This window comes from Uloborus diversus, chromosome 8, assembly GCF_026930045.1.
Source record: "Uloborus diversus isolate 005 chromosome 8, Udiv.v.3.1, whole genome shotgun sequence".
NCBI lineage: Eukaryota > Metazoa > Arthropoda > Arachnida > Araneae > Uloboridae > Uloborus > Uloborus diversus.
In genome coordinates, this window is record NC_072738.1 from 38446452 (window position 1) to 38465513 (window position 19062).

The 19062-nt window shown below is 30.8% G+C and overlaps 1 protein-coding gene across 1 annotated transcript in view; it reads right to left on the reverse strand.

Moving 5' to 3' along the window:
- Positions 1-12009: 12009 nt before the first annotated feature.
- LOC129228316 (probable U3 small nucleolar RNA-associated protein 11) overlaps positions 12010-19062 on the reverse strand; it is a 52932-nt gene continuing 45879 nt past the window's right edge. The window contains exons 7-8 of the mRNA XM_054862992.1: positions 16949-17059; positions 12010-12162 (exon numbers count right to left, since the gene is read on the reverse strand). Of these exons, the coding sequence (XP_054718967.1) occupies positions 12073-12162; positions 16949-17059 (201 nt within the window). The 3' untranslated portion in view covers positions 12010-12072. The remainder of the gene's footprint in view (positions 12163-16948; positions 17060-19062) is intronic.

Consider the following 19062-nt stretch of genomic DNA (forward strand, 5'->3'; position numbering starts at 1 on the left):
TCATATTTTCATTGTACCAAACTTCAAGCTATCTGTGATAATGTTAGGAAAATACAAATACAAAAGTGACGACCAGCAACAGGCTCTGGGCCCAGCTAGACTGGTCCTAGTCAAATTACAATCCCCAGTGAAGATCAATGGCCCTCTTAAAACTATCTACTCCCTTGCTCATTACCACCTCTTCTGGTAAGCTGTTCCAAGGTTCCACTACCCTGCTATAATAATAATTTTTCCTAATATCCATGTTAGCCTGTGATTTAAATAGCTTAAAACAATGACCCCTTGTCCTGTTTTCAGTGCTAAACTTCAGCCCCGTAACATCTTTCATTTTAATAAATTCAAACAACTGAATCATGTCCCCTCGGTCTCTTCTTTGCTCAAGACTGTACATTTTTAGCTTTCTAACCCTGGAATCATAGTCTAAATGAGAAAGTCCATTTATTAGCCTTGTAGCCCGCTTTTGAACCCTTTCTAATACATTAATATATTTCTTAAGATAAGGAGACCAAAACTGAACAGCATACTCCAAATGAGGTCTTACCAAACTTCTATATAAGGGCAGAAGAACTTCTTTAGATTTGTTTGAAATACCCAATATTGATAAACCCAAGCATCTTATTGGCTTTGTTACTAGCTATGCTGCACTGTTGGCTGAACTTTAAATCCTAACTTATTAAGACACCCAGAACTTTTTCTGCCTGACTAATGACTGAACCTTGCAAATAATAACTTGTACACTTATTTTCATGCCCTAAATGTAGCACTTGACATTTTCCAACATTAACAGCCATACCCCATTTATCAGCCCACTCCGTAATATGATCTAGATCCTCTTGCAGCTGATTTGCTTGTTCTTCATTTTCTACACTCCCCATAACTTTGACATCATCAGCGAAACAATTCATGTTCCCAGAAATATTTTTATAAATATCGTTCATAAAAACAATGAACAAAGCGGGCCCTAACACTGATCCTTGAGGAACCCCGCTTATAACCTCACTCCAATTAGAATAATTTCCCCTTACAACTGCCCTTTGTTTCCTTCCCGTCAGCCAGTTTTTTACCCAAATGAAAATTTTCCCTCTTATTCCTATGTCGCCCAATCCAAAGTTGCGGGTGTGACATTTACACTAACTAAATTAGTCATCAGCAAAAATATTTTAGAGTATAGGTTTCAATTTTTATATTTTTCAATAAAGATCACTTGCAGGTACATTGATGCCAATTTGCAAGTTGATTGATGTTTTATTTATTTTTTAAAAAATTAACTTCTACCCGTTGCGGGTGTGATATAAAAATTACATGCATTTTCACCTTGCGATCAAAACATTCAAAACTCTGTGAATTATATCAACTGATCGAACTGGTTTTTTTTATGTTAGACAGTAATACTTAACTAATTATTCTATACAAAAATTTAGATACTCACTCAATTAGTTTCACTGTAAAAAATATTCAAAGTTGCCGTTGCGGGTGTGACCTGTGTGGCCAATAAAATAACAACATACACAAATAGTTATCAATCAGACATTTTATGATTAGCACAGTAATAAATAAGAGAAATTGCGAATAACTAAGGAAAAATTTTTTTTACATAAATCTCATTTCCAATCTAGAATTGATGATTTCAGGGGGTGTTAGTTTTCTTATTACAATGTTCTGTTTCTTCCATGATATGTCTGACTGATTGGGCCAGATGTATACATGTTCTTAAGGTTTTTTTTTTCCAAGTATTCTACTTGTATGTCTTCTCCATTTATTTGCTTGATTTGACCAATTTTTTCTTTCTTTTTTTTTGAGGTAGAAAACAAAACTAATTCTACAAAATCTCCAATAGCATTTATCAGCTAATTTGCTAAGTAGAGCAACATGCGGTACCAAAGGAGTGAAAGGAGGCTTTGGGAACTCTCCCTGGATATGCATCAAAATTGAATTTAAAAATGTAATTTTATACCACTTTTAGAAAGATTAGGAGATAAAGGAATCTCCATTTTTTGGAATCTTCCTCGCAAAGGTTGGAGATCCTAAATTTTAAGACTGAATTTCAGACAATCTTTGGTAGAATTAGTGAAAGATCCAAGTTTTGGAGGCTGCCCCTAGCAATTTTTAGACACTGAAGTTTTAGAAACCAAATTTTAGGCTATATGTTAAGACATTAGGAGCAGCGTTGTCCTATTTTGTCCACCCGGGGGAAAAAACGCCCCAGACAAAATATCATTTTGTACACTTTTTCTGTAAACTGAAGGTTCTTAGTTCAAAATTAAAAGTTTGAAAATGATAAATAAATGTATGGATTTTTCCCATTTAAGTAATATTTTAATATAAAAATAGCATATATAAATGTGTACATAAGCGATTGATTATAAAATATTTTAAAGTGAAAATGAAAAGATAAGATCAGTTGAAGTTTATGTTAGTGTATATAGTACAAATGAATATTAATAAGTTATAATGTATGTTATAGCAATAGCATATTTATAAAAACAAAAGCAATAAATTTTAAGATGTTTATCTGTGATATTTGAGGTTTATTGCCCATAATAAATGCATTTAGAAAATTTAAAAGTAGAAATAAAAAGTTTTGAAAGGACAAAGTTGATTACTTATGTAAAAAAAAAAGTAACCATGAAATGAAATCTGTTCTTGTTAAATACAAATGTGACAACCCCCCAATGAAGGCTGATAACACTTTTAAAGCTGTCTATAGGGATATTTTTTAGTTAAACTTATTGCATAATGCAGAGTTGGGGGAAAAATAAAAATTACAGCAATGCATGAAAAGCATATTGTGAAATTTTAATATGATGCATTTAGATTGAAAAATATTTAATAATCATCAAATGCTTCTTCCGTTAGCTGTTTATCCTTAGAATTTAAGCTTCCATAAGCCATTACCAATTTTGGTGTGGTTTGTAGTCCAAGCCAGTTTCTAAGTTTGCTTTGTACCATGCCAATATTTCAAAAAATAATTTCAGTACTTATTGATGAGATTACGTAAGGAAAATTTTGACATGCAAAACTGGAAATTCTTTCTAAATCTCTTTAGTGTTTCCCACAACTCTGTTGGTGATAGATTGTGTTCATGAGTGCCTCAGAAAAATATGAGATGTGTTGGTTGCGAGAAATGGAAATGTTTTAACAGGAAATGTAACAAGTATCAGCAAGAGATTTTTATGTCACCCAGCTAATTTCTTGCTATTTCTTCTTGGTCACAAGAAAGTCTTTGGCCATGTATTTTTGATGCAACATGTATGTTGCAGTGTGAGCTGGGGTGATGCAGTCATCAAATCTTTTCTGTGGAAACTTGCACTTAATTTGCCAAAGTGTCAAAAATTCATTAGTTGCGTCTGCAATAGTTGAGAAATTTCTTAGTAGTACATCCAATGAAATACTGATGGGTTTCAAAAGAATTATTAAATGTTTCACTTATTTTTTAATCCAATATTATTGATTATGTATCCATTTCGTACTCATGTTCATCAATAATTTTTAAGAAAATGTCTTTGTTTTGTATGCATATCTCCAAGCATCCAAGCATTTAATGGTACTGTTCCATTGAATTCAATATCTAAATTTTAGTTTCACCATTAAGATTTCTTCTTTTGGATTAGTTATTCTTTTTTAAATAAATGATCAATTGACTATTGATAATGTATTAGAATCATTCAACATTGAATTTCTAAAAACTGATTTACTGACATGGAGCCACATGGTGATCTAACAGTGTCTCTTTACTGCGAGGGGGGGGGGGGCGCAGATCCCGATCATGATGATATGGAGCCCCTAAGACGATAGAGCTCTCTTTAGCCCTATGGAGGATTAACAAGTGATTTTAAGTCATCCTCACTCAGTCACTTATTAGATTAAGGCTCAGTTAAAAAAGTTAAAACTTTTATATTGGTTTCACAAAAACTTAAAGCAATAACACACTATTGAATATACATTGTACCTCTTATTTTGAAAGTAAAGCAATAAATGAGCTCTGAGCACACAATTCTTACACAGTAAAACCCGTCTAATGCGGACACTAACGGGTTTTTTTTTTTATCCACTATAAAGAGGTGTCCACAGGACAGGGTTTTAATACAGGGTTGGCCGGATTGGACCCAATCCGGTGGGCTAAATAATGGGTTTTTTTTGAAAAAACCCATTATTTAGCCCACTTTTGGGTTTTTTAAAATTTTTTTAGCAGTTTTTTAAAAAATTGATTAATTAAAATACTTTCACAATTTAAACTTATTTTTTATTTGTTCTTTACCACAGACAATGGACATAAAAAATGAATTTTGAATTTTAATAGTATTTCTTAACTCTTGATGGCATTAAAAAAATACTTCAAAGATTTTAAATAAATATTTTAAACTTTTTTCTTTAACTGGTCAATAAATAACTCAAATTATCTTGACTTAGTCCTGTCACGTCTGTTTTTCTCAATATTTGTAGATTGCACAGAGGAAACTACTCTAGCTAAAAGGCTTTTATGTCAATTATTTTCTGCAAACCAACACGTCACAAATCTCAAATAAACAAGGTATATTTTTTACAAATCAACAGGTTTCTCAAACAGTCAGACAGAAAACAGAATAGGATGTACAGTATTTTCATAATCTTATGAAAAAGTTTTTCTTACTCTGTACACAGAAATAGAAAATCAGGCAACATAAAGTTCAAAGAAATGTCTTGATTAAGCTGGAATTCAGTAAAACAGGATTTTTAAACTACTTGAGGTTCTACAGTAGTTTTGCATAACAAAATGAAATACAATAAAGTAAAGTGCAAAAAAAAAAAAAAAAATCGTAGTAATTACAAACAAACAATAGATTTTATCTCTTGAGAAGTAACTTTGCCTTAACTGTTGGTAATCATGGAAACTAAAAAATCTGAAACTTCACCATTCTTGGGTTTTGTCGTCTTTTATACTTTTCTTCAGAAAACGCTGAATTTTAACTAGTTTTCCAGCTTTTTTTACCCCAAGACAATTTTTGTGCTTTGTCCATATACTTACGCTACAATATGTTACAAGTACCCCACATTGTCCCTAAAAAAAAGATCAAAAAACCCAGCTTTAGTTGGGTTTTTTTGGGTTTTATTTAAAAAAAACTCAAAAAACCCTGGGTCCATGGGCTTTTTAAAATAAACCCGGGTTTTTGCCAACCCTGTTTTAATAATGTTATTTACCAATTGGAATTAAAAATTTTTCACTTAAGAGGGTTGTCCACATTTTGAGGTGTGTTCACTAGGAGGGGTTTCATTGTATGTTGCGTTGTTAAATGTACATAGTATCAAAAGTGATAAGCTGATCTTTATATTGGTGTTGATCTGCTTTTCGTATGTAATTTTTCAGTTCATGAAATGACCTTCAAAATCAGAAAATGAACAACCAGTAACTGCAGATAAGACGTAATAGAGGATACTAGTAATTAGAGACTTAACCAAGTAGCGCCTTTCACTATTTGGCCGAGTACCGAGTTCCAATTACAGTAAAACCCCTCCTAACGGACACCCCTCATAGGCGGACATCCCTCTTATGCGGACAATTTTTAATTTCCCTGTTCCAATGCAAATAACATTATTAAACCCCTGTCTTGCGGACACCTCTCTATTGCGGACAAAAATATTTGTCCCGTTAGTGTCCGCATTAGAGGGATTTTACTGTATGTTTTAAGAAGAACCACCGACACACATGTGACGAATTTTGAACTCATTAGAATAGTAGTATAGACCTCCATGTCCAAATAATAGTTTTTAAAACAAAATGCCAGCTGAAATTTAACTGCGCATTGTTTAAAAGATTTTGTTTGTGTCAATAATTTTACAAATAAGTTATTTTTTAAATTAAAAATAAACAAATACATAAAAGGTAGGATTGATCAAGTTGGAATTAAAACAAATTATATCAACTTATACTTCTAGTCCGCCAAACATAAATAATTTTTAAAAGCTAATGAAACAACGTTAAAAGCACAAGTTTGCACGAGCGCTGCAGATATGTGTTTCCCCATTACAAGGAATATCTTTTTTAGTGCATAAAATCCGACTTTTGTCGGATGTCTTTAAATCCATAAGCTCACATTTTGTGCGTTGTAAAAAGCATTTCTTGTAATGCCAAAACACGTGTCTACAGTATTCCTGCACATTTGTGCTTTTAACTTTGTTTTATTTTTTAAGAAAAGGTATTTTTATGCTTCTTATAAATAATTTTGTTTGTGGCAAAAATCTTTTTAATAATATAAAAATTTCATATTTTCTGTACTTACTTTTTGCCCCATTTTTGATATGTTTATTAACTTTGGGGCATTAAAATAAAAGATTTACTCCATTGAAGCATAACAAACTTCATTATTCTCAAAATTTGAATTTGACTCGTAAATAATTTCAGTGTATTATATGCTTGTAATTTTTTTATTAACTGTAAAACCTGCTTTGAAGAATTAAATTTTTTACAACTACTCTCTATTGGCCGAGTATTTGATCAAAATTTGGCCGAGTACCTAGTAGTTAGCGAGTACTCGGTATGTCTCTACTAGTAATCCCTTAAACAACTCCATTTTTTTTTCTAAAAGCGAAAAAGGAAGATTGAGGTTTGGGTTTTAATCAAAGGTTTAAATGCACATCTGCTTGTGCGACCATTTTAAGGATCTGACTACGCTATTGAGTAGGCCATAGAATTGTTTACTCGATTTTCACAAGTAGCTGTTGGCAGTTTGTTTTCTGAAGAATTAATTTTGATGATTTTTCAATCATCAATCAGCTGTAATTGAAAGAGAGGGGAGGGGGGGATGTCTTTTAGAATTACAGAAATTAAAGGCTATATTGGTGATATTTGTGGCAAGAGTGGCATTCAGGATTATATAGTACCTTGTAAATTGTGTGTGTGTGTATATTTCAGAAAATTTCATAGTTGTTGAATTTCAGCATTCTTTATGCCATAAATAAATAAATAAAAAATAAATAAAATTAAACAAATTACTAAATAACTGAAATAGATTTTAAGAGTAGCTTTGGGGCATTAAACTTGGGTGCTTCGGGTCCTTTTCCATTTTGACCATGTAATAAGTCCTTAGTTTATTGCTCACCGTACTAACCAACGGTAATCATTAAAAATTTGTTAGTTGAAGTCCCATTACCTATTGTTGGGGCAAACCTAACCTGGCAGCGTTGTGAAGGTTAAGCAGACCCCAAAACAGTATTACAACATTGCCAAGCTAGGTAGTAATTTTGGAAATATATTTTATCTTTAACTCTTAAAGCTTGTAGCGAATTTAAAGTTTGTTTATAAAAATTTTAAAACCTTCCTTTCCTCATTATAGTTGGACAAGCAGACAGCCAAGCTATAGCAGACCTGTCAACCCTTCCGCATTTTGCAGGCTTTCCGCATTTCAACCCTATTTTCCTCATGAAAGACAAAATCTTCTGCATTTTCCCATATCACTTAGAAATAAATATATTGTATAAATCTAATGACATCAAAAGCTACTTTCCATGCTGAAACAATGACATCATATTAGGATTGAGTCTCCTTGTAACATAGTGTGCTCTGCACCAATCAAATCTTACTTTGTTTTTAAAAAATGTTACTGACTTTATTCAGATGAAAGGTTTATTTTGATGCATAGCAGAAATATTTATTTTAAGTGAATGAGAAAAAGATTGTGCATTGTAATTAATCAAGTTTTTAATTTTTAAAATTTTTTTATAATGATATTGTGGTAGTAAGTATAAGTAGTACCCTTTTATTTAATTTTTGTTAAATAACTGATTTAACTTTATTGCACCAAACAATGTTATATGTAAAAGCTTCAGTGGTTTTATTTATTTATTTCTTCATTTTTTTTTCTGTAAAACTTCTGCTTTTTTGGAAAAAGCTGTTAGCAGGTATGTCTCCAGTGAGCTGGCTTTTTGGTTAATGTAAACTGGCACATTATAGTACACGAGTTTTTAAAGCTCTATAATGTTCAAGAACATTTTTTTTCTTTAAAATTAATTGTATAATTTTTTTTCTAGGAAAGATGGCAGTTGAAGAAATGAGCAATCAGCTGACTAGTATTTGGGTCCAAGTAGAAATTTTTCTTCAAAATGTTTGTGGTCGAAAATTATATAATGACGTAAAATCTTTTGGAATCAGACACCCTTTCATATTTTTGGCTATTGTTTCTATTTGTGTGTTTTCATCTTTGCCCTTTCTGTTTTTCTTGGGCTTTGCTATTATCACATTATTCATTGCCCTGCTGTGTTTCCTTTGTATTGAAGGTATGTTATTTATATTCTAGTATGGTAACAAGTTCTTGTGAGTTAAACATTTTAATTTCCTTTTCATGTAGGAAAGGAACAATAAGCATAAATTCTATTTTGTTATTGTTTATTCATGAACTGATTTTATTCTTTAAAAATATACATAAAATATCTTTGACTTTATTTTTGCCAATTATATGAATTTTTCATTTTAAAATTTATTTTATTTGTGGGAAAAAAAAGCAGACAGTCTAGTATAAGATGTTATTTTTAAAACATATTATTTCAATATGGCTTATTCAAGGACCTGTCCATGATCAGGGCTGCAGAATATGTCCAATCTGGCGATCTAGGATTGTGGGAAATTTCAATTGTAACAAATTAATCTCTGCTATCAAAAAATTTTCCTGACAATAAAAGTATATGCTTGCATACTTTCCAACTTTTAAGGATTATATGAAAAATGTACGAATTTTTTGCGTACTTCTGTCCCGTTTATACTATGCAGTTTGAAATCCGATTGCATCCGCTTGTATACCACTTCCTCGCTTTTGTTTGCAGCGTATTACTTTCATTTGTATGTCGCAAGTTTTATATTTGTCATTATTTTCTTCTATATCCTAAAGTAGTAGACTTTTTAAATATAATTGCATCCACGTTCAAGACCCAGAGATTATTGATCTTAATTTTTATCATATTTATCTTAATTTTATGAAAAGTTTCAAAATTAAAATTGATTACGTACACTTATTATGGAGATCGAAAATCGTAAATCAGAAAGTTCTAATGTTCTGACAAAATTACAAATATCAAGAATTGTCATGGGTTACTTGAATTCAGAAAATTCTTGAATTAGTTTCAGGCTTTGCAAAAGTTTTGGCAGTCATGTCAGTTTAATTATTTAATACTGTATTCTAATTAATAATATAGTTCTAAAATAATTTTGCAGATCATTTTCTTATTTTTCATCTTTTCCGTATTTCTTTTGAATGCACTTTGCATCACTATTCTGCATATTTTAATTAACTATTTGTTGGCCAATAATTGACATTTATTAATAAATATTAGATATGATTAAAAATTACATGCATTTACTTAAATTAATTTTTAAGGGGTTAAGGCATGCTACAAGTTCAGCCTATCCGTTTTTAAAGATGAAATGTGTATATTCCGAAATTCTTGATAGCAATATAGAAATATTTTGTTCTGGAAAAATTTTCATGCTGTTTTAATTAATGTTATGTTTTTTATTTCCTTTTACAAAAAAGGAAGTATTGTATTCCCAAAAAAATTTTCACTCAAAAATCGCCCTTAATTTCTATTTTGCTCGCCCCCGAATGAATATTGAATTTTTTTTCAATCTGACCACACGTGGATATATGCCTAAGAAGGTATAGACACCCGAAGTATCCATTTTGACAATTCCCGAGTTAATTACAATGAGTTTTCTCATGACGTCTGTATGTGCGTATGTATATATCTCGCATAACTCAAAAACGGTATGTCCTAGAAAGTTGCAATTCGGTACGTGGACTCCTAGTGGGGTCTAGTTGTGCACCTTCCCTTTTGGTTGCATTCAGATGTTCCTAAGGGGTCTTTTACGCCTTCTTAGGGTAAAATCAGTGCTATTTTCAATGCAAACTCAACAAGCTGTTATAATTTTGCAAAAATTTGGCAATAAATTGGCAAGCTTTTTGATCGCCAAGTTTTGCCACCAACTTGGCAATAAATTTGGCGTTTTTTTTTTTAAATTTGATTTCAATTTAGCCATATTTAGAGAGCTAACAATTGAATCACAATAAAACTGCCAATATTGGGAAAATTTATGTGTATAAAACAATTTCTTTGCTTCGATTCGAAACAAACTTGGGGTGAAAACATTTAAAGTGTTTCTTTGCTTACTCCGATTCACTATTATCATTAAATTGGAGTAAGGAGAGGAAGTTATGTAATGCACACATCAGCTCGGGATTGAAGAAAGTACAATGGGGTTTCTTTCATTTTTCTTTTCCTATAATTTAACAAAGAAACTCATAATTTTCCAAACAAATTCATTTTTCAAAAATGATAAATGCCGATTCTATAAAAGAAATATTGAAAAAATCATACAATATTATGTATCCTTGAAATCGAAACCAGCGAGTTAAGCAAGTTCAATGTATTTTTTTTTGTTCTGGACTCGGACTCCAATATTGCATCCCATAGCAAAAGTGATTTTGTAAAGTAAGAAGTAACTTATTTCAAGGTTACAAGGAACCCCTTTTACATGCAAAATAAAAATAAGTGTAACCCAAAAATATGTGTATGCAGTAATCTGTAATTTTGTACAATTAAAAGTTATTTTCTTTCAGTAGCTTTTATGTTTTTCTTATTTTTTGTTATGGGGAAAGAGAAATTTAAATCATTTACCAGGATATTTGAATAATTTTCATCTCTTTGGGAGAAGCAATTGAACCCCCCCTCAAATCTGCTCTTGATTGACCTGCAAATCACTGCTTCATGTGATAAATATTGTACTTCGCCACACAGTGATAATTTATTTCATTATTAAATTGTGCTACTTATTTTTAACCAATTGCTTTCACTGACATACTTTTTTCCCTCATCTTTTAGGATCAATCATTGCAGTAGGTGGTTTGATTTTTGTGGGAGTGGTATCATTTATATCCGTGATAGTTATTGCATTCATAGCTGCTTCTGCTGCTGCTTATTGGGTGGTTCAAAAAATCAAGTTTGTTCTGCTGTGCAGAAGATACCATAACTCTCGATTGTACTTGGAGCCCTCTGCTGCGAACACAAATACTGGCGAAAATGAAAAGTTGGATTAATCTTGTTACTTACTTTTTTTTTGTTAACCTCCAGTATTTTTAGGTTGTGTTTAAGACTTAATTTTGTTTCCCCAAGAATTGAATGACACAACAATATTGTATCAGTATGTTGATAAATGTGATATATCCTGTTCTATTTTTATGTATTTTATATTGTTAATAAAATCTTGGCATTATTTTTTAAAAAATTTTGTTTAAGTTTTAATTTTTAGTGCCATGAAATTAATGAAAATTTTACAGCAGAATACAGTAAAAACCCTATTGTTCAGAACAAAATGCTGTCTGAATAGGAAGAAAAGATAATCAGGGCTCAAATTGAAAAAGCAAAAAACTATTAAAGTGCAATTAAAACATTGAAGATATTTTAAGAGAAAATTCATAAAACTAATTAATTGGTTCATTCATTACATGATTGCTCTTAACTGTAACAATCCCCAGGTTACATAAAAGATATAAACCTTCAATGAGTATCTTAATTTTCCCCCCTAATTTATAGATTATAAGTTCAGGTTAAGCTAGGTCTTTTGAACATTCTGACAATGTTTCCATAAAACATTAAAAAAAAACAATCATGCCATTTATTACAAATTTACAGAAATAACATAATAGCTTCAATTTCGGTTCACATTTTGCTGTGTATTATTTTTTTGATAAGAAACTCACTGCTATAAAGAAATTTTTATTTGGTTCCTGTGACTTAGCTATAAATGACATGTCTGTCGTAATTTAATGTTAGAATATAAAACAAGTTTCGTTTTTCATAATTTTTAGATATTGATCTGACTTTGTTTTTTCAAAAAACAACCTTCAAGGTTTTCTCATGTATGAATATGACAAAATAAAAAGCATGTTTTCACAGCTTTTGAGAAAATATTTGATGATATAGTTAATCATTTTTATGCTTCAAACCATGTATTCAAAACAAGTGAGACATTTGAAATAATTTGATGCAAATAAGTTTCACTTTTAATAAAAATATAAATACTATATGTATATAATATTACATAATATGCTAACGTTTTCTTTCCTTTTTCCATACATATATAGGTGCACTAGTTTTTGTAGCTTCTTTCACAAGTTTTGAAGGAGGCTCGTTCTTGCCCTGTAAATGTAAAATAAGCATTTTCATTCAATAATAACACTAATGAAGCTCACAATTTGCAAAGAATTATATACCGTACACTTTTTTTGAGGGGGGGGGGGGGGGTTGTAGCAAGGAACTCATTTTCGATGTTGAAGTAGGGTGTGTACTGATACTAGAAATGTTCTGGAATTTTTATTGAAATACTGGAAAAATATTGAAAATTGAATAGAATACGTACTATTAATTTGTATTCAGGGGCAGAAAAAGAAAACAGGTCCAATAATCCAGACTGTGATGGTTTTTTTCAATAAAGATATTTTTAGCTTGTAACTATTATGATTAACCATATTTCACCGAAGTAAACTTGCAATGCTAGAAATTGTTAATTTTTTTTGTGCTTCGATTGAGTTTGAATTTCTAAGCTAAATGGCTTACACACTGATTTTTTAGTTTAAATTGCCAAAATTTAAATAATGTTAAGAACTATTTGAATTGTGGTTTCGAATATCAAGTTCAGTGTATGTTTGCAACAGCTGCTTGTAATGGTTCCCTAAACGTTCTATGAATAAATAAAAGAGGGCATTGAGTGTACTAGAGAACTGTGAAGGTAGGTCAATAAATAGTTGAACTCTCTTATAAAGAGCGTGAAGGACCCGCAATAAATGCTCTTTATAGGCCAGTGATCGTACAAAATGAGTAGGTGAAAAAAACCATAAAAACGCTTTCATACTAACTTTGTTATTTATTTCTGTAAAGCTTAAAAGAAGTTGGTTAATTTATTTTCAGCTGTTTCCTTGCCTTTTTCTTGTGTTACTTAGGGCCTGATTTAATTTTAGGATAGTAAGCCAGGCGCATCTGCAGGAGCACCCTGAGCAGTACATTTGACCAAAGTGCTGTGCAGTTGAACCGCACACCTGTTTTCTAATTGCATATGCTACAGGCTAGGGTTACACACAGCAAAAAAACAGCTGTTTTAATATTGAAAGCCACACTACCATACTTTATAAATCTCTATTATGTTGAACACCATAACAACAACAACAAAAAAAAAGCCATATATTAGTACAAATTTATACACAGTCTGCAGGGCCCAATTTCCCAATAGGCAGAGTAGGGTGACAAATTTTGCTTTAACCACATTTTTAAATGATTTTTTTTTATTTTTGAAAGTAAAATATTAGCATTCTTTTTCATTTTTCACAGAGACAATTTTTTCTTGTAATTTAATGATTATTTTCACACATCTTATGAAAATCAAAAATTTTCTAATCATTTTAATTGATCAGCGTCAAATAGTAAGTAAGACGAAAAGCGGGTGTCAATTTCAGAAAGTGTCGTAGCGTTTATCCAGAGGTCACAACAAGATTGGAGTTTGACTAAGATTTTTAGTGTTATACTAAAGTTTATTTAGTTCTGGTTTCTTGAGTGATTGACGTTTATTTTCTTTTTTACATTATTAATATTCAAAAATTGTTTTCTGTTAATATTAAGTCTCGGAGATAAATGAAAATAAGTGACGAACGAAAAAGTCTGAATGATTTTAAATAAAGGAAACATGCTAAATTAAAAACCGAAGAACAAAAAATGGTTTTCAAAATTTTTTTCAACGTGGTATATTTTTTTCAAATGGGCTTTCAAAAGGGGAAACTTTGGATTCTTTGGAAAGTAATCCAGTTACAATTTACTAATGAAATACCATCGAACAGTGAGGAGTGGTAAGAACGCAAGTGAGTGAACATAATAACGGAGGAAATAATTTAAATCGTTGATTCGTAAATGAAAAAAAAAAAAAAAACAGGATAAAGATGCTGTTATAAATAAAGATGACAACTGATAAAATGGTTAAGGCTAAAGACATTAAAGTTCAGTGCTCATCAAAGATTCAGCTCTAGATAATACTTTTTGAAAAAAAAAAACTTAAAATTTATAAAGGTTTAAAAGAATATAAAAAAGGTTTAAAAATGGCATAAGTTTGGTTTCTCTAAAAAAAAATAATGATAAATATTCATTGAAACAAGTTAAAGTTTCGGAAGTTCAATCAAAAAAAAAAAAAAAAAAACCATATACCACATTTTTTGGATTTTTTTTTAAAGAAGCATAGCTGCCAACCTCAAGATACAAAAAATAGGAGCACTGAGCGCTAAAATAGGAGCATGAAATCGTGGCCTGCGCTAAACCTTCCTTCTGTACCATAAGTTTCCATAAATTCTAAGCACTTATAAAATGCTTTTCTAAATTTTCATGTTAGATTTTCAACAAAACTACAACCAAGTTTAAAACAAAATTATTTTACATTAAAAAAGCAACATTACATAGATACATATTGAAAAGTTTTAAAAAAACATGATTACTGTTTGATTTAATAAAACTGCAATCCTTTTTAAAAATATGCTTCTATACATATCCTACATGCATAAGAACATATTGAAGATTAAAAAAAATAATTATTTCTTTTACTTGGAAGTAAAGCAACTTCATAGTAAAGGTCAAGACTCTGAAATTTTGAAAGTGGCCAGTGGCACTCGACTCCAAAAACTTAGTGGCCACCAAGTCATTAAGTATTTCAATACAAACTGGAGTAGGGGAGGCAGTTTTTTACAACTTCCGTAAAAAAAAATAATAATAAAAAAAAATAGATGAATAGGATTTAAAGAGAGATATTCAATACTTTTTTTGCACATGGAAAATTTAAGTTAAAATAGGTTTCTGATTTATTTACAAAAATAAAAAATAAAATAAATGAATGGGAAGTCAGCAGGAACCTTCAATTTAGATGAAATAGTTTCAGTTTATAGCAAAGCCTACAAGGCAATAAGGATCAAATAGATAAAATTTCCCCTTCAAGAAAATTATTTTAAAAAAAAACATAACTTTTTGCCTTCTGTTATTTTTAATAGTTTGTATTGAGACAAACAACTAATTCTGTTTTCGGGAACTTAGGCTATTAATAGTCTTGTCTACTTCATGTTGCAAATGACAAAACATGGCAATGCGAAAAAGTCAAGACAATAGATTTTTGAGTTTGTTGCATTAAAAGTAATTATAAATAATTAATGAGCCTTAAAAAAACTAAAATTTAGACGAAATAGCGAGTTTTTAGCACATTAGAGTCTAAACCAATGAGGATAGAATACTATTCTGAAGAAAAAATTTTGCATTTTTCAAGAAAAAAATTTAGAATTTTCCGAAAAAAAGCCTATTTTGCATTATTTTCAATAGTTTGCATTCCAATAAACAACTAATTCCAATTATGAAAACTTGGCCACATAAGAGTCTTGTGTACTAAAATCTCGCAAATGACCAAATATGGCGACTAAGTCAAAAAATCAGATATAAAATTTTGAATTTATAGCATGAAAAGCAATTATAAATAATTAATGACCCTTAAAAAAACTAAAATTTAGACGAAATAGCGAGTTTTTAGCACATTAGTCTAAACCAATGAGGATAAAATAATATTCTGAAGAAAAAATTTTGCATTTTTCAAGAAAAAAATTTAGAATTTTCCCGGGGGAAAAAAAATAAAAGCCCATTTTTGCATTATTTTCAATAGTTTGCATTGCAATAAACATCTAATTCCGATTTTGAAAACTTGGCCACTTAAGAGTCTTGTGTACTAAAATCTCGCAAATGACCAAATATGGCGACTAAGTCAAAAATTCAGATATAAAATTTTGAATTTATAGCATCAAAATAATTCAAAAATAAAAAATCCCCATGAAACTACAATTTAATTGCGAATTTTTAGCACATTCGTGTCCAAAGCAATAAGGATAAAATGAAATTTTAAATGGTATAACTGTTTTCATACTTCTCAATAAAATTATTTAAAATAACCAAAAAAAAAAAAAACATTTTGCAGCACATTTTGCTTATTTTCATTAGTTTGCAGTTAAAAGAAACACCCAATTCTGCTTTGTCTTTGAAAACGAAGGCGCTTAAGTATCGTCTGCTAACTTCCATCTTGTGAATGACCAAACATGGCGGCTACGTTTTACACGTAGCTGAAATGCTCGATGAAAAAACGACGATCTCCAATCGGCGCTCCCCCTCAGTGTTTATCCTGACACTAAGCTTCCAAAGCATCAAATTGTCTTCTCTTTTGTTGAGTTTGCGCACAATTTCTTCTTTTTCTTCAAAAATCGAAAAGTGTACAAGCAAAGTCAAAAAAACGGAGTTTTTTGGAAAAAATCGGATTTTCGGAGTACGCAATAAAAATCGGAGAAACTCCGGGAAAAACGGAGCACTTGGCAGCTATGAGGAATATGGAATGGAATAAACATGTTTCAAAAATTATTGAACATAAGCAACTTTTATACTTGTCTTGGAAAAAATTTCTTTTTGGCAATTGTAACCATTTATTTTACTGTAAGGGTTTTTTTTTTAAATTCAAATTCTTGAAAAATCCCTTATTAGGAATTAATTTTGGTGAAAATTCGGGAGAATCTATGTCAGAGTTTGATATAAAGCTTCAAGATTTTAATCTTTTAAACAAAGCTGGAGAGTTGGCAGCATGAAAATGTAGTTTAAAATAGCAAATATAGGTGTGCTTTTAGTATGCACTATATGCTGAAAGAGGCAGTAAATTAACTAGTTATCAGTGAAAGGCAAGAAAGCAGACTTTAACTAGTTATCAGTGAAAGGCAAGAAAGCAGACTAATTTTTTTTCCCCATATTTTCTGAAAGGGAAAATGATTAATTCTTTTATATAAACATTTGGCACAATTTAATATCTAAGACTAGTAAGAGAAAAATAACTAACACCATCTATATTGAGCATGTGCCAACTAAGAAAAATACATACCACTAATTTCTTTTTCATTTCCAATTTCTGGCTGATGATAAGAAGTTCTTTTGCACGTTCTAGTCTCTTACACAGCTCATTGTATTGCTGATTAATATGATCTGCAGCTTTCTAAAACATATAAAAGAATTAAAAACAACGTTATTATGTTACTGGACAACAATTATATTTAAGCAGTTTAAAATCTTTTCAGAAATCATTAAAAACCTTAAGACTACAGCTGAGTACAATTGATATGAAATTACAGTTAATAGGCAGCATACTGCATAATTCACTAAAAAGCTATTTAAATGATCTGTTGTAGTCTGAACTATTTTGTATCCAAAGCATTCACAGCTCAGAGAACCACGAAAAGAATATGGCAGAGCAGCATAAGATTTAAAAATTTGTATGTTGTACCTGAAAGTTTACAACATGATGTGCATCCAACAATATGGATCACATGACTGAGTGTTACTACATAATTAAAGTTGATTAAAAATAACTAAATTGAACTTCACTCCCAACATTACATTCCTGGGGCATAATGCAATGACTTTCCCACTAGAATATAAGATAAGGGGGCTAAAATGTTTACCAACTTCTAAGTCATTTCGATGCAGTGTTAGAAATAAGTATTTAAATCTTGGGGTCTTGATGACAGTTGAATTGCATTGCCCAGGCATCAAAATGAAAGGGCTAGGTGCCATTTTTAATAAATTAAGCAAGTTAGAGGTTAACAAAAAACATTAAATGGAAATATGCAAACATGCATTTAAAAATGTTAAAATTTGAAAAATATTTTTAAAAAATATTTCTTCATATTAATTGCAGGATGTCAACGTAACAGTTTAGAGGAAAAAAAAGCCTGATGTGATCCAAATTTTTAGACATCTAATGTGGCATACTGGTTTAGGAATCAAATTGGGTGCGAAAGTGAAAATTTTGGCTACAAAATTCACCTCACAATTACTTATTTCTATTACAGTTTTAGGGTAGACAACATTTCGGTTAGTTTTATAGCACAGTGTTAATATGAGAACATTTCAAACTTGTTCTTTATTATTTGATTACTAGAAAATCACCCGTCAAGATATGACAGGTGAAAATTGCTTCTACATTTGATCGAAGCAATTGCCTGTTTTGGTGATACAGTCAACTCTCAAGAACTCGAAGTCCAAAGGGCCCGGCTAAAATGTTCCGAGTTATTGGTAGTTCAAGTTATAGGAAGTTTCCACAACAGTCTCAAGAGTTTGGGACCCAATGAAAACTTCGAGATAAAGGAATATTCGAGTTACCGAGATTCGACTGTATTTTGTAACCCTAACTCCAGCGGGTTAACCCTAAACTCCAGTAGATAGTGTCACTGTTGACTACTTTTTCGTTTCTTCATTCCCCTGAAATGAGTTTTACGACAAAACTGTTAAGTTACCAGATTCAGTTCAGCCTTGTCCCAATAAAGCCTTTCCCTGCATATTAAACATTACCAAAACATATTATCAAATTATCATGCCGTGGCGTGAGTTTCATTATTCGATCATTGGCTATTATAATATCAGAAGAAGAAAAATTTTACATTTTTCTATTAGACTTACAAAAATAATTTAGCACTAATAAGTACAAAATGAGGAGACGAAGGATGAGCAAATGACACATTTTGCCCAAGGTCAATTGTAAAAGAAATAAATTAATTACTAAGAAAAAAAATTCACTGATGCTTTTACATGCATTTAGTAAACAATGAGAGATTTTGAATGTTTTCAAGTTTTATTGTAATTACTAGCTAAGTTGCCCGGCTTTGGATGGTCCACCTCGAAAATAAAAGTTATGTCAAGTGACACGTGTTCAACAATCACTCTTGAACAAATTCTTGTGACAAGTTCCGGAAAAATAACCAAAACGGAAACATTTTAAATCCCCCAATTACAAGAAAATCCTCATAATAAAACCCATAATTTTATTTGTTCATATTCGAGAAAAAAATGGCAACAGATCTTTCTTAATGATTTTCTTCAAGCTACAAATTTCAATAAAAGCATCGTTACGGAAAGTTGAGATGAAGAACTGAATAATAATTAGAATGGAGGAAAGCCTTCGAAAAACACGGACTTTATGTTGAAATCTGAGTATCATAA